Here is a 21,654-nt window from a genome sequence, read left to right as displayed (position 1 = left end):
GAGTAACTTGGTTTGCGAGTGTTTTGCAAGATGAGCAAAATTTTAAAATTAATTTTTACTTGATAAATGAGCGAGGTCTTGCAATACAAGCGATATGTAGATGCTTTGTCTGCCTAGCATCACGTAATCACAACTGAGCCGATGGTTCTTCTCTCTCTCGCTGCGGGATTGTGGGTAATCGTGTCCGATGCTCGGTCTCAGTCGGCGTGCCTCACTCGTATAGTCAAAATTTAGTAGAAAAGCACCCCCCAAATAAGGGTGTAGCAGTGCGAGCGATGAATCTGTTTAACGACAATGCAATGTCCACATTTCCATGAAATTGGCTGTCATTGGATAAGTTCCTTGTTAAAGTCACACAAAAAGAAAAAGATATCAGTGAGGCAACAGATAGCAGTGATTCCGTAGTTTCACTATAAGTTGTCCTACAAAATAACCCTCCTCTTCTCCTCTCTCCTGTCTCCCTCACACCATCCACGATTCTTTTCAAAGGCAAAGGGCCGGTTACTTTTCTTTATGTATTTTTACTTTATATTTTGTATTAATCATTTTTATATGAATTTTTTTGGGTTGTGGAACAAATCATCCAAGTTTCCATTATTTCTAATGGGGAAAATTCGCTTTGATATACGGGTGCTTTGGATTACGAGCACGTTTCCGGAACGAATTATGCTCGCGATCCGAGGTTTCACTGTATTTTATAGTCGCCCTTTATTCTAATGGTATAATTGCTAGGTTAAAAAAAACCCTGTTAACCAAAGTACAGCCCTTTCAGCATAAATCTGTTTGGCTCTGATATGTTATATAGTGCTCGACGGGTAATTATAATTGAAGAAAGTGTATGCATTTTTGTGCTTCATTTTTTGTAGTTTGTGCATGTTTTGAACAAAACAGAAAATTTTGAACTGTTTACCTGCATGTTTGCCCCCCACCCCCATTATGTTTCAGATTTTAACCAAACTGGTCTCAGTTATTTGTAATGTGACCATGTAAACAAACATTAGTATCTCCAACTAAAGCAGCATAAATAAAAATTTCAATGGCACAAACACAGGACAAACACAGGCTTGGTTCAAATCAGACACAAATGGGGGGCCAACTTCAAGGTGGTGATGTCACCATTTCAACTGCACTATTTCAACTGCACTAACTGGCACAAATGTGTCACAAACAATTCAGACTGGTTAGTTCAAAATCTGAAACGTATAGTAAGGCCATCTTCACGTAAGTGACCTGTTTAGATGCACTAAAATTTGCTGTTTAACTGGAAGTAATTCCGAAAAATGAGAATGAAACACATGGCACTTGTACAAGTATTTTGGCCTAATTTAATGAAGATAAACCTCATGCAAGTAGGAAATGCTACGGTCTAGAACATCAGGACAATTAGAAACCATGACAGCTTGATTAAAAAAGCTAAGGAGCTAAGCGGGTTGTAAAACTTTCTTTAAAATTATATGAAATGACATATTTTGTGTTTTTTAACCATAATTGGACTTCAAAATAAAATGTCTTTCAGGTAGTAGCTGATGTCCGACAGAGGAGCAAGTCACACAATGGCATCACTCTTTACTTGCTTCTTAGTTTTGAATTGTTTTTGAGATATGTATGCATGTAACATATCTTATCATTTAATTAGGAAAAAACCCCAGAAGCCATTTTTCGGATGTAATGAATTATTTATTTGCATTTTATATAACAGACACTTATCCAGTGCAGTGTGTGTGTGTTTGCATAGATCACATTTGAGGACCAAATTGTCCCCGAAGTGTAGTAAAACCTGAAATTTCCCTACTTTTTGGGGACATCTTTTCAGGTCCCCATTTGGATAACCTCAGTTTTATAAAAATCTGTGAATGCAATCAAAAAAGAAAATATGCCAAAAGTCTTGTATATGGGTTGGTTACTTATGGTTAAGGTTAGGGATGGGTAGAGGTTAAGGGTCTCGTGATTGGGATTAGGGTTTTTCCCCATAGAAATGAATGGATGGTCCCCGTTTAGATAGGAAGACCAACTTGTGTGTGTGTGTGTGTGTGTGTCTTTTAAATAAAGAGATTATCAGACAGCGATTGAGAGTTAAGGGCCTCGCTCATGGGCCTAACAGTAATATCACTCTCCTAAGCCCTGGATATGACCCATCGACCTTCCAGTCGCAGGCGCGTCCCCCTTAACCTGCTGAGCCACACACCGCCCCATTAATGTCTCACATGGGCTCCGAAGCAAGTAAACGAAAATGCTGTGAGCGTTTTTCAGTTTAGCTTGTCTCTAGTTAATAATTACCCATTTAATGAATGGATGGAAAAAGGCAAGTAGGGTGGAGGATATGGGTGGTTTGCGAAAGGGGATGTCGGCTGTATAAATTATACAGTAGGGTATGGTCACTTTCAAGGGTGTCTGTGCATATGGATTATCTCTGGACTGGTTTAGTTCTGGGTGTAATTTACGTTTTACTTTTTTGCATCAATTGTGATGCTATTTATGGCAGTTACAAACACTGCAGTTTTAAGAATGTTGCCACCCTCCCCCCCCCCCCTTTAATGTTGTTATTCCTTTTTTTAAACATTGTCTTAAACGGTCAGCTGACGTAAATGTCAACAGTGTGTTGTATGTAAGCTCTTTCAGGAATGCGCTGTAACAATACAGTGTATCTCCCAGTGTATCTCACATTCCATTGTCAGTTATGGAAAATAAGACACTCATTGTTTTCCTTTGTCTGCCTCTCCACCTGCGCAGACACAAGAGCCCTTGCTCATCAGGTTAGGAGAGATTCCCTTTTGCAGTTTTCTCTATTCAGAGAAGTGTGTGACAGTGGCCAGTTACTTGGTCTCACCTCTCCACCCCTCACCTTGACATTTTTAGTCATTCAGTCCACCAATGACAAGAACTGATATGTCAGTGTTTTTGGGAACGTGAATTCTGGCTTGCTGTTCAACATTTGAGCCAAATTTCTATTTCGCCAAAGTAGAACATCAGCCGTTTGCAATTCTCATTTTATTAGCTCTGTTTTTACCTCACATGTCCAATTTTTTAATTTATGTCAATTTAATTTCCTAAGTTCAATGGTTTGCTTGAACTAAATTTCATTGTATACTAATATGTAGTGGCAATAAACTAGTGATGCTCCGATTGATCGGCCACCGATCATGATCGGCCGATATTGGCTAAAAATAGCTTGATCGGCGAACCCCAAAAGCGCCGATCAAAAAAGCCGATCACTTGACGTAAATTACTCGCGCGACTTTTTCACACGTGCATGCACGGCGCACAGGTAAACAACAGCAGAGCGGAGCTTACCAGTGGCAACATGAGTTCTCCCGTCTGGAAGTTTTTCAAAGTGTCCGATAAAGACGTAAAGTTAGCCGTTTGCAATGTATGTCGTGATGAAATCCCTCGAGGTGGAAGCAAGCAACGGCATTTTAACACCACTAACATGATTAGGCATCTTAGAACACGCCATACTGATACAACTGAATATGCCGAGTATGAGAAACTAAACCACTCTGCTCTCGGGGAACATTTCATGTGTTGACCCTGGAGGTGTCAGGCAACAGTGCTGACCAAAGTGTCACTGCCCCTCCTTCAGTGTGGGGCGCCAAGTGTCAAGCGCTTGATTCTTCAAGAACTTGACTGTAGCCTATTTCTACAGTTTTTTTTTTTTCAATATAGTTAATTTAGAGTTTGTTTCATTTCTACAAATGGTGCAAACTCTGCTAGATTACAGATAAAAGATTCCCATTCCCCTGCCATTCTGTGATCGGCAGTGATCGGCAATTGGCAGATCATGATCTCGGTGATCGGCCCCAAAAATGCTGATCGGAGCATCTCTACAATAAACCGATCTAATCAAATCTTTGTGGGTTAGTATTTTCTTTCTTAGCAAGAATTGGTCACTGACTTGATCCTGCTGTTATGACTGTTGGGTCAACATTTTCCGGGAGACCATTTAGTTTTGGTTTTGATGTATTTTAGGGATGCACCGATCGATCGGCCAGTGATTGGAATGGGCCGATTTTCAGCGTGATCGACCTGATCGGTGATCAGCCGATCAGTCCCACGTATTTCCGATTACGAACTGTTCTTACGCATGTGCAATACATCATATGCGCAGTCGCGTGCACTTTCAGGCACACAAAAATGTCCGTTATTTGGAAGTTCTTCAGCGTGAGCCAAGCAGATGCAAAATTCACTATCTGCAGCATGTGTAAGGGCCAGGTACACCGTGGGGGAACCAATACAAAGACATTTAACACAACAAATTTAATTAGACATTTAAAAACACATCACCCCAGTGAACACGCTCAGTTTGAAGAAGCTAGCAAAGCAAAAGCTGCTAGCAAAGCATGTTCGAAGCTATCTAGGAGCCAGCAGTCTGTCCTATCTTCCGTTGGTATAAGCCAGGGGTGCCCACACTTTTTCAGCTCGCGAGCTACTTATAAATGACCAAGTGAAAATGATCTACCTACTATAAAAATGCAAAACCATATAGTTATTTATAAATATATTGAGTATTCTTTATTAATAATAATTCCCCTTTGGGATAAATAAAGTATTTTTGAATTGAACTGGTTTTTTTTTTAGTTCCTTCACCTTTCTCTTTCTCAGCTTGCTTTTCGGAGGGAAGTTAATGTCGTAGTTTTTATGAACAGTCCGAAAATGCCGCTCCACATTTCCCTTCTTCGGAATAGCATTGGTAGACCTTTGCGATCGACCAGTAAATCGCAATCGACGTATTGGGCACCCCTGGTATAAGCAGTGAAAAGAGCAATGAAATTACGAGGAAAATTATGAAATTCATGGCAGTGGATGACCAGCCATTTTCTGTAGTTGAGGATAGAGGCTTCAGAAATCTGATGAATTACCTCAGCCCAAAACACAGAATACCGAGTAGGCGTTACTTTTCGGACGTCGAGCTACCGGAGTTGTTTAATCTAGTGTCATGTCACACATGTTTATTAGCTGCATCTATTATTATTTTAAAGAATATCTTAATGTTTGGTTGTAGTTGGGCTTTTATTTATTTGTTTTAGCTCAATTTATTTGAATTTGTAAAGTTTAATAAGAGTTTGTTTTGAAAATAAAGTTTTGAGGTGAAGAAAATGTGATTTTTGTATGTACAGTATTTGCTGTTCTCAGGGCAAAAATTGGTATCGGAAAAATTGGTATCGGCCAATCGCACATACCAAAAAAAAACGGTAATCGGGATCGGCCAAGAAAATTGCAATTGGTGCATAATACATTGATGTGTAGCCTGCCTGTAGACATGTTGGACACTTGTTTAATTGCTGACATCAAATAGTAATTGGACATCTTGCAGAAGTATTCATATGTATACCTGCATCACATATTGTTTGATGTATAGTGTTTGGCTGTAAACATAGCAGTTGTGTGGTAAACATTGTTTTGCTGGTGGTCATTGTTTCTATTCCATGTTGGCCTTCTTATAGACTAGTGAAGGCTATGGAAACGGGCCTCCAGGCAAGGTCCATCCCTGAGGTTGTGAAATCATTACTCTGTTCTAGCTTGATACGACCTCCCTTCTGGCAGCCGCCTTAGCTTCTCTACACCCATGTCACAAGTAATTTAATTGGAAAAACAAGGAACAGGGAAAGTGAAGAGTGCGATAGAATCCACCGCAAACACATTTATTTCTGTATTACAAACACAAATTAAGTTTTATTTTCAGTCTCTTTCCTTAAAAGACTGTGCAGTTTACTTCTTGTAAGCAGCTTTTGACCATTTCTTAATTGGCTTTAGTTGGCTTTGCTAAATACTATGTGCCTGGATGTAAGGCATTTATTTCTTTTCACCTTTAAATTTATTGGCATAAATAAAATGAATGCATGTTCTCATTGAAGATGAATCCCTCAAACATACCAAGTTACTTTTGAAAAGGAGACGTAAGTCTCACTTGTATGTATGTCTGTATGTATTTATGTATGTATGTATATATTTAAGAGGGAAGGTTAAATAGGGGGTCAGACTTCTGGTCTGGCTTGTCAAACATCTCAGCCAAAACATGTTTATATATGACAGACGGTGATGATATTAACTTCCATTCTCAGCCTTTGCAAGAGGCACCGCTTATTATGCAGTGACAAGCAAGCTCTGTGTCTCTTCAGCTAGAGGCGAGGGAAACTTGAGTTTTCTCTTGGTAAAAGCCTGTAAACTGTGGAAACACTTTTAACAAGACTGCCTCTGATTCGGTGCTGATGCCGTGAGAGGTGAGTACATATTTTCTGTCCGTGTGGTTGGCAGTCTGTTTACTGGAAGGGCCTTTGCTCTGCACATGTTCCCTTGTGTGCAGACGACCTAAGTGAGCCTTTGGAAATGCTTTTTTTTTTTTGTGGGGGGGGGAGGTGTTTATGATGGAGAAATGAATGAAATACAGATGATATTGAATCCAATGCAGCACAAAAATTCCAGTTCAGCAAAACCGTTAGACGGCCTGCTCATGCTACTCTCGAGTAAGCATATAAATCCTGGCCAAACATGGATGAAGAGTCTAGCTGTCCACACCAGGCATCCAGCAAGGAGCGAGAGTGCGGGTCGGGATCCTAGAATCTCCTGGCAGGCGCTTGTAACAGATAGGCTGGTGGAGTACCATCGAAAGCCAGGGCCAGCTGCAAGTAATTAAAGATGGCAGTTGGCGGGGGCAGCCGTGACGCTTGTGGCCAGGTCCTTCCATAATATTTGCATGATGAGTTTAGACGGTAGTAAAAGTTTTATCGTAGTGCTGCACTGAGGCCCCCCCGCCACAGCACATTGCAGTTTGTCATCCCCTTGATCACATCCGAAAGGTTATCTCAGCATCAGCCTGGTCAGTTTATGTAAAACACTTGCTGCAGCAGCTGCTTTTTATTTAATAAAAAAAAAAAGAGAGAAAAAGTGAGAGAAAAATGAACCTCCTCTTTTTTTTGGAAGCCTGACAGTAAGGGCAGTGTTTTGTCCGACGAGGTCCCAGAGTGCTCTTGTGATTATAGACCCGGGCGACGGTTCAGGGCTGCATCACACGCGCCCACTCACCACAGCCCGGCTGGGCACACTCACACACGTAAATGAGGAAGCTGGCCAGTCTCAGCAAAGAGAAACCAAACAAAAATAACACGCCCCCCCCAGGATTGTGGAGGATGGGATGCCAAGTGATTTACGTTTGGCCCAGAGCCTTTAAGGGATAGCAGCTTCCAAAAGAAGATGCAAATCGGCCCAAAGACCTAGTTAAATTTTATCGGCTCAGCCTGTGTTCTGCTCCCATATGTGGTGACGTGTATGGCTGTCGGGGCAGGGACGGTGAATGCGAACGGCGGTATGAAATGGTAACTGCGGCTGAGGGAACAGACGGTACCCATTAGTTAATCTTTTGTGGTACACAGTATTGGGTGGCTGAGCGACGTCAGAAAATCGGGATCACAGAGACGTTCCGAGCGAGGCCGGCTGACAGTGGAACCCCTGGCATGTCCGCCTTTCCCAACCTGTCCGTGTTTTTCTGAGCCCTGCTCCTCTGCATACCAAACATGGCCACAGGGTATTGTGCTCGGGTTTCCCTAAAATAGCTCCCTGCCATCTGGGGAGGCCCTAGCTGCTGGGCCGGGGAGGGGCACGATGGGGAGCTGCAGTAGGCATTATTCTGTGGCAAAATGGCGAGGCCTGCTTATCTCTGCCTGCTGTCATAAGCAATTTTTAAGTCACCAGGGCGCTCTGCAGAGTGGTGGCCGGGCAGGGTGGGGATCTGGTGCCCCGCCGCAGGCTTTCGGGTGAACGAAGCAGCCAAAGCTCTGTGTTTATGAGAACTTTTCATTGCCAGAGTTGAATGTTATCCATATGTGGCCTCTGGGGATTGCTGGGAAAGGCCCCTTGCTCTGGAGGCTGGGCAAAAATCATGTATTTTATCCACTGTGAGCATAATATACATTCTGAGCTGTTGAATTGGGCTAAAACTGAAGTGTTTCACGGTGACCCTGTCTGTTTCCTTTGGAACTTCACTGACTCCCTCTGCCCCCTTCGTCTCTTTCTGTCTTTGCTCAGAATCAGTATATGACCTTCTCCCCAAAGAGCTGCAGCTGCCGTCCACCAGCGAGAACGACCCCACAGCCATGAGCCAGAAGAGCGGTGGAGAGGCGGGGCCCCCGCCCCCTGCAGCCCTCGCTTCGGGTAAGCCCCCATCTCGTGCCCTCGCTCTCGCCATCCCCCCCGTTGTCCTTCGTTGGCCGTGAGCAGTGCTGGCAATGGTTCCATCTTGCTTCCTGGAGTTCAGGCCTCTTTAGGCCACCTGTCTGGTCTTTTAAACACCTTCCAGCTGCTAGGAATGTAGAGTAAGTGCATGATCCGGACTGTAGCTGTTTGCGGAAAGGCTAGTGATGGCCCTTAAAAGTAAAATGGCCCTGTTTCTGTTTGTTTTATCTGTTTGGCCTGTATTATGATAGAGGTGATGGACTCAAAGCTTTTGGCTGGAGCGACAGCATGTGTTCTTCTCAGCCTCTGTGTGTGAATAGACTTTGGCTTATTTCAATTTCTGAAATTAGGTGGTGGGTGTATTTTAGTTTGTTCCAGCATGTATTGTTTCTTTTTTGAAGGTGATAATGTTCATGTTGTAGGTTTTTCTAGATATTCAGACAACAGACGCCCATTATTTTTGTTCCAAAGTGCATTTAAAATAGTCTGAGGTGGACCTTTTTGGAGTGATAAACGTTTTGCACCATTTTCAGATCCTTTTATTTGTAGACGGAATCTTGTATGTATAAGTGGCATCAGGTAGGTTGAAAGCAGAGCATAAAAGCTTTGAAAATTCAGTACTTTCATTAAAAGGAGCATTTTCCATCAGGTTGTATATTTGGCAGGAATGGAAGTGTTACACCAAAATCGTAACTCATTTTGGTTTCTTCACTAGTACTTTGTAGAGGTGCATGCAAGCTTAGGCAGTGCTGACCTTTGAGCTTGACCTCTGGTGTGAATGTTGTGCCTTGTAGTCAGGAAAAATACTTTTCCCTGTCTCGCTGCAGAGCGGCGCCACTTCTGGTCTTGGGGGGACAGAGATAATGGACTTATGAGCAAGTAAAATCGGTGCAAATGCCACGATTTATTATTAAGAAGGGGGTTCACAATTAAATGTCACAATTGCAATTGGCTTGTATCACCAAATCCTCTCACCACAGGCTTCACTCCATTTGGGAGCAGGTCCATTTGATCCACACAGGCTCAGCCTGAACAATGGAGATGGTCTGAAGCTGGGTTCTAAACCATTTCAGTACTGCTCACAGAACGTTGTGGTCCAATCTGCATAAATATTATAATAACGTGATTATTATAATAATGCAGTATGAAATTAGAAGTTTTACTAACTGTTCACTTGCATTTGTTTTGCAGAAGATGTTAATTGCCAGCTTATAAAGTGCTTAAGTTATTTCATACACTCACATAATTTTTTCCGAAACCGCTAACACGAGTGTTAAAATAGCTACCAAAAGCGAACCACCCAAGCCCTACTTGCCTGAGAAAAGTGGTAACATTCCACTCGCAGGCTTAATCAATTGCTTCCCTCACAAACATGTGAAACGCATAGTGGAAGAGAGGTGTAAAGCCACAATTTGGTTGTTTTGCACAGATCTGAACTGCACATTCAAAATGCAATTCACCTTAGTGTCTTTACTCTGCCCCTCATTGAAGTCTTTAGAGTGAGTTTCAGTAGAACCAGAAGTCTATTGCCTTTGGACATCAGTTCCTAACTGCAGGCACTTGCATCCCCCTGGCAAGACGGGGCTCTCTGGCTGTATCTGAAGGAAGGTGAAGTATTTTTCCAGTTTCATGATTTTTTTTGCTCCAAATTGGCCTTACCTTTTCTGGCCTCTTTTTCATTTTTATATATATATGATTTATTTTTGCTTTGGTTTCTTTATCCCCATTTCTGGAATCCAGACCTTTATATAAATGGCTTTAAGTGTGACAGTCTGGACTGGTTTTCACCGTTCAGTAGATGGGGAGCAGACCACTGGGTGAAACCTCGGGGGATGTTCTGACTGGTCTAGGGGGCAGAGGGGATGGTGGGTGGAGGAGCAGGCCTTGTTCTCCATGTGGAATTCCCCGTGTGTCCCGTCTTTGGGGTCACACTTGACAGCTCTGTTAGCACTTCTATCCAGGCCCCTCATTTGAGTCACTGCCGCAGATATACATGGCTGGGTGGCTGTACCAGCTCCCACCTCTTTAACCTCAGTATCTACTTTAAATTAACACCCCTGCACCCCTCCCCCCCAGTGTCTCTGGGACATGATTTATGGTATTCAGTATCAGTATTTATGGTACTCAGTATCAGTATTTATGGTACTCAGTATCAGTATTTATGGTACTCAGTATTGCCTCTTGTGGCTCTGCACAGGCAGTATCATTTGAATGCCGGGCTCCTTCTCCTCCTTAGTTCATTATCTGCCCCATGTGGTACCTTTTCTTTCACATTCATAACTGCCTGTTGCTGTCATTGAAATGTTACATGTTGTTTTCTTTTAGGATACAAGTATTAACGTCAACATGAACTATTAATGGAAGTCCAAATTCGGCTTTCGTCTTTGAAGAATAAATTTAAGAAATGTGGTCTAGTAATAGTGCATTTTGATAGGTTTGGCACCTGAACAACTGCGGAATGGGTGTCAGACGGAGCATCTCCCATTTTTAATGTTGATACCATCATGATAAAGGGCAGGACTACCTTCACTACACTGTGAGTCGGTTCAGTAAATGCCCGTCTGTGGCAGACGCTGTTGTCATGGCACCAACTGTTGCCCCTGGTGACACAAAGGCCTACCCGTCACCGTTATCTTGCGTCACATCCTTCCATTCAAGCGGCGATATTTCACTCCCCCCGCCCCCTACCCCCACCCCGCTGTCCCTGGGCAGGGCGTGTCCAATGTCAGGTAGGGATGTCAGCAGGAATCAGACTTTTAGTTCTGCCAAAAATCAAGGTTTGTTGCATGAGTTGGATGAAAATGCATTTCCTTCCTTGCAAGTCTATTTTTATGATAAATGTGTCATAAAACTACCAGCAATTACTAAGAAACAGCCATCATTATGTTAATAAATTATGTAGTTTATATAGAAATTTTATAGCCTCTGGATATTATGTGCGCAGGAAACATTTAATTTAACAGTATTGATCCTGCTTTAACATGAACTAAAAATGTATAGAATAGCGAAGGAAAGTTTCGTATGTATTGCTAGGATGTCAGTTGTTTTTGCCATTAATGCATTTGACTTGCATTCTAGCTTGATCCTTCTAGCTTGGTCATTCTGTCAGTAGTGAAAACATTCAGTCCCAGAGACGCTTAACCCATCAAATCTCACTCAAAGCTACAGTCCGGTTTAGTCTAACATCCAGATATTTCTATTTTGCTTTTCAACTTTCATCGGGTTTCTCTTATTACTGTTATAACTGAGTAATTAAAAGATTTCCCCCCTGCTGGGTGTTTCTGTGGTATTCAGTAGGCAATCTGGAACGCTGTGTAGTGAAAAGACAGGCAAATTTCTGCCAGCGGTGACATTGGAAGGGATGGGGGGGGACCTCTACCCCCACCCACCTCCGCTCTCCATCCCATCAGAGGAGGCAAGGGTTTCTGGGACACGTGGCTCTGGGAAGCCCCCTGATGCTGGGTATCATACTCAGGACCCTCCACCCGACTGAACACAAATGGGATCTGTTACCATTTTATTTTTTAATAAAACCAGTGTCTTGAATACAGCTTCACCCTCTCCTGGAGTGTCTGATTTTCTTCTGGTCACTGCTTTAGGTGTCTAAGGTGTTTCTTAGCTCATTCTGTCTGCCTCTGCTGTTTTGGGAGAATAATCTCACTGGACCTCGTTACCCATTACTTCTGGGAGGCTGCCAACACTTAAACATATATAAATAAATAAAAAGGAATAACATTATGGTCCAAAAAATGTGTAAAGGCAACAGCTGGTTTGCAGCCAGGTTGAGTTTACCAACATAAACATCAATGACCAGGTAAACCTCAAATGTTAAAAGGATGACTTCACGTTACTGAAATTGACAGATTTAGTAATGGAACTGCAGTTAGATTTTGTACAAAACCATGCTTTTTAAATTCCGCTTTGGTTACAACCGAAAAATGGAAATTTGAATAAAAATAAACATTTTATCTTTTTATTGGTGGCTTCATTTTAATGGACTTTGTACCTCCTTTATGTGTGTCTTAAACTCTTTCCTCAGCACTAATGGCTGTTGAATACTGCCACGTCACAAAGGAAATATTCAGTACAGCCCGCCTGCCCCCTTAAAGAAGGCAATGCTTTTGGAATAAGATGACAGTCTTTTGTCTAAGAGCTTCTGATGGTCATAATCAGTACGTGTATACTTTTCTTAGCTGTGTGCACTGTAAATAATTAGGCTATGAAATTGGCTTGGATTTCTTTGTGTAATGTCAATTTAACCCTGCTGTAATTAAAGTATCCTTTTGTGTGTTCATGCATCATGTGGTATGTTTTAGACATAATCGGTTACCCAACCAAAGGAAGTGTCATGAAGTATCAAGAGTTGGCTCTATAGTGCTTCTGTTCCATTGGCCATTATGGCTTTACTACAAAGAGTAGTAAAGTTTACAAGATGCTTCTAATTTCCCGGGGGGTTGAGCAGGTTCGTTAAATCTGCCATCCTGCTCTGCAGCATGACCATGGAAGGGTGTTAGTCCTGAAAAGCAAGCTAATCAGAGAAACCCTGGGTGCAGGATCACCTATTATACCAAACTGTTGACTGCACTAATCACAGTGTATTTTGTCTGCTGAGAAAGTGTCGCTTCAGTATGACTGTGATTGTGCCTATTTTTAGCTATTACAAAGTAGATAAAGTTCAACAATTTTAGGTGCTTAAAAATGCAGAAATTCCATGATTGCCTAATGTTAATGAAATAAAAACAAAATGTTTTGAGAATTTTTTAACCGCTGTATCTGGTGGTTAAATGATTGGAATTTGCTTCAGAATTCTTCATTGTAGAACAAAGTCCAGGTCTCTAGGCTCGGTGCTAATGGAATTTTAATGTCACAAAATAAAAAGATCAAAAAATTTAACTGAATGGGGATGGGACAGTTGATGTTGCCCTGTCTTTTCTTCCCTTTCCCCATTATTCAGCAATTCTGGTAGCCTGTTTGGATCAGTGGTACACGAACAGTCCAACATGGGGGAATCGTGGGAAAGCAATAAGTAAGGAATGGGGGGGTAAGCTTAGCTTTCACATTTCAGGCTCTAATTCCAGTGACCAGTACAGATCCCTCCACTCCCTGTCCATCTGCTGGACATTTCTATATTTCTTTTTGTTAAACAGTTTCAGGTGACTCATTTTCCCCACTGGAAATACTACAGCTGTCGCAAGGACAGATTCTTACATGGTCACGTGACCGCCTGTTAGGACAATAACAGAAGGCCACTCCCTTAACACAGCACAGCACAGGCCCGCCCACAAATAGTGCTTAGCCTGTAACAACAACACGACCAGAGGGGGCAAAACCAAGAGCAGGGAACCTAAACAAAGCTGAGGGATTATAATAAGCAGGCTTCACTCGCTGGTGCTCAGAGTGTTGGAAAGAACAGCCTCTCCACTGTGTTTTTAAAAGTGTGAGCCACATGGAAGCAATTTGACTGCTGGCGGTGAAATCTGCTTGTTGAAAACAATGTCAGCAGACAGGCAGTGTGGGGACTCGTGCTCTCAGTGGCTGCAGACCGCGAGCTGTGGTTCCCATTTTTCTTTTTTTTTCTTTCTTTTTTTGGTTCTTTGTGAAATACTTTGCATGACAGACATTCTTAAATGATTTTTAAAATATATATGTTTAAGCTGTTTTCCATTATTTAAAATACTTATGCCAAGGTTTCCAAAAACCACTGCTTTTATTTCATTCTTTAAGTTATAGGATGGAATATGAAATGTGTGAAAATGGAACTGGATTAACTCATGTGCTCCAGGTCTCCTCTGGAGGAATCTGACTGGTCTTAGGGAGTCGGAGCCTGTCGGGTTAATGGCCGAATGGCTGGACTGACGTGCAAATAAACAGAACTGTATCCGTTATGATTTGCAGTGTCTGCCCTCAGTGTTGTTAGAACGCCTCAGAATAGCAAACCGTCACGTGACATCAGTTCGTCGGTCTCTGAAGATCAGTGTCCTTAAAGCCTGTTTTGGAGCAAATACACCAAAACAACCTAAACTGAGGACCTTTCTCAGCATCTGATCTCCTATGTCTTTAAGAAGCAACGTGCATCTGCGATAAGAGCCCACTCTGCAAGCAGTAGCATCCAAAATGACTCTGCTTAACAAAGACAACACTGTTCGTTAGTTGTGTGTAGAAATAAATGAAGTCATCATCCTTTGCGCACTCAGTTACGTTTTCACTCTCGAAGGGTCCTGTGTGTTGAAGGCATCATGCTGGTACCGTCCCTCAGTGTGAAAGGGAGGCAGAGGGATGAGCAATTTGAAAGCATTCTTGAACATCTGGCAGCCTCCCCTTTCCTGTGTCCTCTCCTGCTCTGCGGTTCTCAACAATCGTGGTTTTTGAATGCCATTAAAAAATGTGCATTTTTCTTCCTAATAACATTCCGTACGCATGCTTACATTATGAAAATTTAAGCAAAACTTTTTACTTGTATGTTTCACAAGAAAGTTTGCATGATTATTATATTCCCAGGCTAAAGTCTTTTTATCAACTAGCATAATGAAAATAAGCAGCTTTTGCAGTTGTGCCAGTCAGCTCTTTGATGTTTTGTCTTTAGCTTTTTTCTGCTTTTCTTGATCATCATTGATTATTCAGAAATGATCAAGTATGGCCAATGCTGAGGTTTGAATTAAACGTTTTGTCTAAACTGTCTAAACAGTAAGAAGTAACATAGCCTTTCTGTTTTAGGGCCATTTTTCCCACATATGGGAAATGTAACCGGTTTTCAGAAATTATTCTGTCTGTGAAAGTCTCAATTAGACCAAAAACTTTTTTTTTTTTAATTTTGTTTGTGTTTGTCTTCATTGGTTTGTTTCGGAATCCCGCTGATGAAAATACATTAAAATACCAGAGAGCCTATCCCCTATCTACACAGGCTTTCTTGCTATGCTAAGAGCTGCTTTTATTTTGGTGAATCATTGGGTGCATGTTTTTTTTTTTTTTAAATCATTTTAGCAACTGTACAGTGAGAATGTGCTTCTTGTTGCCTTTCGGCAGAACATCAGAGCACTTGTGTAAATACTAGGTAAAAGCAGCCTTTGAGATTCCTTGCCGCTTCATCTCTTCTGGCATTCCTGCACTTTGAGGTGTGCCTTTCAGGCCCGTGTGTATCAATCTCTACACGCCTGGCCCTGTTTTTTTTCCCCCTCTCTCCCCCTTCTCCTGTTTATCCAAACTCACTGCTGCGTCTCAGTTTTGCAGCTTGTCCCTGCTGTGGTTGGATTGGAGTCGCCGCCATCATTTTTATCTGGTGGTGTCCGGCCACAGTTCCTCCTCCTCAGTATTGGTGACCGGTCTTATGCTCCACTTCGCTAATAACGATGCCTGCTGAAATGCTTCTCTTTGCCCCCTCCCACACACATGTCTGTAAGCAAAGGGGTCTTCTGGGACTTCTGTAGTAGACCTCTATGTTGTAGTAATACTTGGCGAGGAATGTTGCCCTCCGACATTAGCCGAATATTAGTGGAACAAAGATTTTCCCCGGCACTTCCCCAACACTTACTCCGTAAAGCAAGTATGGTGATTAATCCCTTTCATGTGTCGCTTCCAATATGCCAAGAGTTTAAAATAGTTTTTAATAACCTGGTCTGTAAGCTGTTTGCTTCAATTTGACGTAATCTGATTACTTTTAAATACTTACCAACTGGAGAAAACTCATTAACACAAAACACAATAGCATGTCAGATTAAATGGAACATAGCCTATGACACTACTCCATTTCATTACTCTCAGCTTTTATCGAGCCACTCCTGTCATCTGCCAGAAGCCTGCATGCAGGTTCTCCATAACCACCTCGTTCAGAATGCTTTTGAATTGTGGTCAGCCTTCGCTACCTCATGACCGTAGACTCGTCTCTAACACCTTCTGTAGATTTGTCAGATGACCCAGGTTGAAGGAAGTACAAATGTTAAACTGTCAGTTCCATTTTCACAAACTTTGCTTTAAAAAAAATCTATACAAGATTAAACCTTGAATGACCAGCTTTTGTTGCTCATTCGTTGTCTCATTTTTATTCCAGGAAGTTCCCTCTGAAGCAGGGAGTGTCTGCATATAAAATGGTCTGCAGTTCTCTGCTTCATAGGTCAGAAGCTTGTTTACTTTGTTTCCATGGCTACGCTCAGTCCCAACCAAATTGTTTCAACCTGTGTGGGGGAAAAAAGCTCCAATTGGCATGCATCATCTGACACATGATAATCGTCATTCGCTCTGAACTTTTTTCGAAAATTGATCTGTTAAGATTTTTTTTTTCCCTTTGTTCCATTAAAGTATGATGAACATCATAGAACAATCACAAGCGATAATTTTTTTTTTTTATGTGCCTCAGTTTACGTTTTAATCAACTTTATTTCCTAAATTATGTTTTTTTTTTTTTTTTTTTTTTTTTTAAATATAAACAATCAGTTTTTGGAAGAAGCTGCATTTTTGAGATGGAGGCCAACATTTTCTCAATTTCAAATTGAACCTTTATATGAAACCACACATTTTTTTGTAAATATATGCATACAGACACATACAGTCGACATATTTGCACACACAGCACACACAAATTATGATGCAAAATAAAAAAAAAACTTGAATTTAAAATTGGGAGGAAAAAAAGAACGAAAAATTTCGCTGCTTGAATGGGACTGCTAGCCAACGCTGGTGGAGATGCCTTTATTCACTGTGCGATTGTACACACCACAGATGCCATCCCCACCTCCTCTTCCATGCCCATGGGAGGTCCTCGCAGTGCTTTTCCTGCCTCTTCCAGCCCCACCATTCACTCCTCTACCTCAGTCACTGACCGGGCCTCCGTTCACGACAGCTGCACTCCGGCTGAGGGGGTAAGTACCCGAGGGGGAGCGGAGATGCTTGGTGTGGAGGGCCAGCTGGGAGGCACCAGCACGTCCGGGGGCGGAGGTCCCGGCAGCGGCAGTGGTGGAGGTGGTGGTAGCACCAGGGCCGGGGGCAGTGGAGGAGGCACAGGAGGTGCAAGTTCCGGAGGAGGAGGAGGAGGACCCGGCGCCCAGCACCAGACTACCCCATCCAAGCGGCGCACGGTGCTGAACATCTCACCACCACCGGAAGACCTGTTCGACGACAGCCGCATGTCCTGCCAAGACGAGCTGCTGCCAGACTCAGAGCAGAGCAGCAGCATGTGGATGGATGACTCTGCCTCTAACTTCAGCCTCATGAGCTCCAACTCATACAACGACAACAACGAGGTGCCCCGCAAGTCCCGCAAGCGCACGCCGCGGCAGCGACCCGGGCCCAAGCCCGCCCCGGCCGAGGAGGCCAGCATGGACGTATTCGATGCGGACAGCGCCAAAGGGCCTCACTTTGTCCTGTCTCAGCTGGGCCCCGACAGCAAGCCCGGTCCCAAAACGAGGTGGGTGTACCTGGCCTCTGAAAGGACCCTCTGCTAGTCACATGTCCCTCTGGGCTGCCTTTTGAAAGGCTCTCCTGCATTGGTGTCACATGGACGCTGTCTGCTACTTGGTCATTCCTAAAGTGGACCAAAAGAAATGAAATAGATCTGGATTTTTTTAACGTGAGCAAATTACCCACAAATTGCCCATTACCCAAAATAATAATAATAATAATGAAAACGAACAAAATCCTACACACTTAATATTTAAGGGGTTTCATTTGAATAATCACAGTAAATCCATCCATCTTCCAACTGTTTATCCTGGACCCTCCCCCAGGCTTTATAGGACATCAGGTAGGGGCTACCCTGAGCAGGATACCAGTGCATCGCAGGACGCACACCAGTGCACACTACTACTGCTTTAGAGAGACTAATTAGAATGTCAGAACTGCATCTTTGGACTGCGAGAGTAAACCCGTGCAAGATGGAGAAATCATATGAACTCCACATATAGATACAAATGCACAGCAGGGGCTGGACTGAGACCCCCCCAGTCTGGAGATGTGAGGCCACAGTGCTGTTTACCAAGCCGCTATATTGCTCTATACAATAAATCAGACAAAATATTAAAGACTGGTTCAAAGCACTTCTTTGTCTGTGTCTTTTGACTTGATTTAATCAGAAATTATTATTATTTTTTTTTTTTACTGAAGTGTGTTACTCTTCAGTTTTGTTCGGAACCTAGTTTGGTCTAAGTAAGAACTTAGCAGCGCTGTTGAAAATGACACCCTAGTTTCGTTTAACCTGATCATGGCCGCCGATTCTGTAGGTTAATAGCAGACTCTTCTTCCCCGAATGGAATGGGTGGTTCTCGATGGTGCCGCCTTGTGTGTTGTTTCAGTCCCCTCAACTTAGGCCCTCCAAAATGTCTGCGGACAGGCCTATGTCCCTCACACAGCCCCGATAAGCTGCTATGTAAGTGGCTCTGTAAACGGCAGGCAGCGAGTTGGAAGCCACATGAGGCTGTGCCTCTGCTGGAATGCTGATAGGAAGTGGCCGGGATCCAGGCCTCGTCCCTGGCCTTCTTCTTTGAGCGGAGGCAGAGTTCCAAGACCCAGGCTGATCTTTCCTCTCCGTGGATAAACGAACACACGCTTGGCATTCTGTTGGAGCCGTTTAGCGGCGCAGGCCAAAGCCTATGGTTTCAGTGAAGGAGTGATTATCTGCCCCTCAGGGTACCGCAGCAGCCTGGGGACTAGTTAAAGATACCAGTCACAGAATAGTTAAGGTATTTGCATGGAAAATTACAGGCCTAGTTCTACAAACCTTTGAAGCGAGTCAAGGGTCAGTCGCAGTATTTGCATCACAAATGATTGCAAAACTGTTGTGTTCTTCTTACTGATATCCCTAAGTAGAAATGTCTTGGCGACACGATAGCATTGCTGTCATCCTCGGATATTAAATGTTGGTTGATCTAAATTCCGTTCGTATTTATCGTGGACATTTTGATATCTCTTCTGCAGCTCAACAGAATGTTCCCCGGCGTCCAGTCAGAAAGCTGGGACGCTGTCGGGGCAGTTCCCGGTGAAGGCCGAAGGCAAAGAGCTGAAGATCCTGGTGCAACCTGAGACCCAACATAGGGCACGATACCTGACAGAGGGCAGCCGAGGCTCAGTCAAGGACCGCACGCAACAGGGCTTCCCCACCGTCAAGGTAGCAGGGCGTGGATATATCCGTCTTTTAGCTTCATCTGCTAATTAATGCTAGCCGTCATGTGTAAAATTTCATAACTGCTACAGTGAGCATGAGCACAAGTCAGTCAGTGTTTTAATGCAGAGACATGGGTTGATGTCTTCAGATTACACCCAATGCTGTTTTGGTTATAGCTGTTTTTTTCAGTGATTTGTATGTGAAATATGAAGCTTGCTCACATATTGTTTTTGGAATAAACCATGTGACGTGTAGCTCATTTTCCCTGAATGTTGACATTAGATCATGCATTCATTGTGTAGGAAGTTGATGAAATTACTTTCTAAAGATGCACATTGCTTATTTCCTCTTGCGATAGCCTACGAGCAGAAGTAGTAAATGATAAATCAGTTCCATTTGATGTTACTCCATTGTTCATATTAAAAATATGCCTCTAATGTGTACAGCTGCTGATCATATCATGGGAACATTCTGGAAACCCCATGGCCATTCATGTGCTTCCCACTGAAAAAACGGCCAACATTTGTCTCCACAGTTGGAGGGCGTGAATGAGCCAGTGATCCTGCAGGTGTTTGTGGGTAATGACACGGGGCGCGTGAAGCCGCACGGCTTCTACCAGGCCTGCAGGGTGACTGGCCGCAACACGACTGCCTGTAAGGAGGTGGACATCGAGGGCACCACTGTCATCGAAGTGTGTCTCGACCCCAGCAACAGCATGACGTTAGCGTAAGGACCCATCCTCTCGCTCTTATCAGCAGATACGGTGACTCATTGATTTCCGAGTCGTAACGTCGACATGATTAAAAGTGCACGGTGAGCCGCCAGACACAGAAACATAGCTCATAGAATGATACACGCCGTTTACTCCTAAAGGCAACCCTCTGGTGATGTTTAGGAAGTTTTTCTCCCGTCTAATTTGTCTAGAAGAGTAAGGTGCCTCTGAGTAGGAAAGATTTTACTTGTTAGTGGGACAGCCATGTTGTCCTCCCAGATGGTACGTCCGCGGGGTGCTTCTCGTACTAGCGGTACCCCCTGTCTGCAGAAGACTTACGGCGTGTGCCGTAATATGTGTGCATCCCCCGCAGGGTGGACTGCGTGGGCATCCTGAAACTGCGGAACGCTGACGTGGAGGCCCGCATCGGGGTGGCCGGGTCCAAGAAGAAGAGCACGCGTGCCCGGCTGGTCTTCCGGGTCAACATCCCACGGGCCGACGGCACACTTCTCACCCTCCAGGCCCCTTCATCGCCCATCCTCTGCAGTAAGTGTATCCCATACTGCACTGGGGCTCCACCCAACTCTGCTAGGAATCCATCTGTCGCTTTAGGCTTATCCCTCACCTGTGAGATCCACAAGGGGTTTAAGGGATTATACCCTTCCCTTGTCACTGGGTCATGAGGGATTATGTTTGCTATAGCTCCTGTGTCGTATTGGAGGTTCTTGCCCCTATTGAGAATCCGTTGTCATTATAATGCTTCTGATATATTCTTAGATCCTGCTGAAAATACAGTGTTCACATCCAAGCAGCAGGTCACACCCAGTCTTCAGAAACAACAACTTCAGAAAGACTGTCAGAATGCGAGGGAGTAGTTTTTGATATTTAAAATTTGATTTAAGTGTTGAGTATAAAATGAGGTTGTTGACAGTTGAAAATGATTTTGAAATCTCAGATTCCCACAACTTACTGTCTGTCATCAGCCTAATCAAGAGAATAAAGCATGCCTTACCTTTCCCATCAAGCACAGAAAGGCTGATAGTTGTAGGTAACAGAAAGGATTTAACTGCCAGCGCACAAAAAGGTGAGACTTGTTTTCTTTTAGAGTCATGGGCTGCTTGTAGCTTCTCCTCTTGCTGTATTTGCAGTCTGTTATGAAGTTGAATCCCCACTTACCCATAGAGCACCCTGGCTGAGTGAGGCTGGGGTACGTCCTGGACAGCATTCCAGAGTGTCACAATGCACATATAAACCTTCATTCTCTATGGGCAATTTAGAGATATCAGTTGCTTAAATGCATGTCATTGGACCACAGGAAGGCTTTGTTATCTGTTTCCTGTTATCTGGCATGATCATGACTCCGGATCCTGTATCCAGAAGAAAGTCAACATCATGAGCATGATTGATTAGCCCACATACAGGCTGTCTGCTCCACAGACGCTCGTGAGGACAGGAGTTCTGGTGTCTTTTTTTTTTTTTGCTTGAATGTCACGCCGCTTCACTTCCATGTCACACTCACGTCTGACGAGAGAATCTGCTATCGCAGCAGGTCATACCTGCTCCTTCCCAATCTGCACGTGCTGCTTTATAAAGACGCCTGACTTCATCAGCAACATCAAGAAGGGCCGCCTTCAGAGGCCTACAGCCGCGTCTGCTAACTCGGTCTACAGCAGCGTCTGCCCAGCAT

General features: G+C 43.4%; 1 protein-coding gene across 5 annotated transcripts in view; it reads left to right on the top strand.

The window, feature by feature from the left end:
- nfat5b (nuclear factor of activated T cells 5b) overlaps positions 1 to 21,654 on the top strand; it is a 57,027-nt gene that overhangs the window by 23,467 nt on the left and 11,906 nt on the right. For 2 of the 5 annotated variants that reach the window (XM_023790852.2, XM_023790853.2), the window contains 5 exons: positions 8,020 to 8,145; positions 16,879 to 17,563; positions 19,069 to 19,258; positions 19,791 to 19,981; positions 20,341 to 20,513. In XM_023790852.2, the coding sequence (XP_023646620.2) occupies positions 8,020 to 8,145; positions 16,879 to 17,563; positions 19,069 to 19,258; positions 19,791 to 19,981; positions 20,341 to 20,513 (1,365 nt within the window). Of the gene's footprint in view, positions 1 to 8,019; positions 8,146 to 8,209; positions 16,274 to 16,878; positions 17,564 to 19,068; positions 19,259 to 19,790; positions 19,982 to 20,340; positions 20,514 to 21,654 lie in introns of those variants that run through there. The other 3 variants (XM_023790862.2, XM_023790860.2, XM_023790859.2) reach the window with 3 other exon arrangements.

Source organism: Paramormyrops kingsleyae, chromosome 11 (genome assembly GCF_048594095.1).
Source record: "Paramormyrops kingsleyae isolate MSU_618 chromosome 11, PKINGS_0.4, whole genome shotgun sequence".
Taxonomy (NCBI): domain Eukaryota; kingdom Metazoa; phylum Chordata; class Actinopteri; order Osteoglossiformes; family Mormyridae; genus Paramormyrops; species Paramormyrops kingsleyae.
The sequence above is the reverse complement of the archived record's forward strand: the minus strand, read 5'-3'. Positions and strand labels throughout refer to the sequence as shown.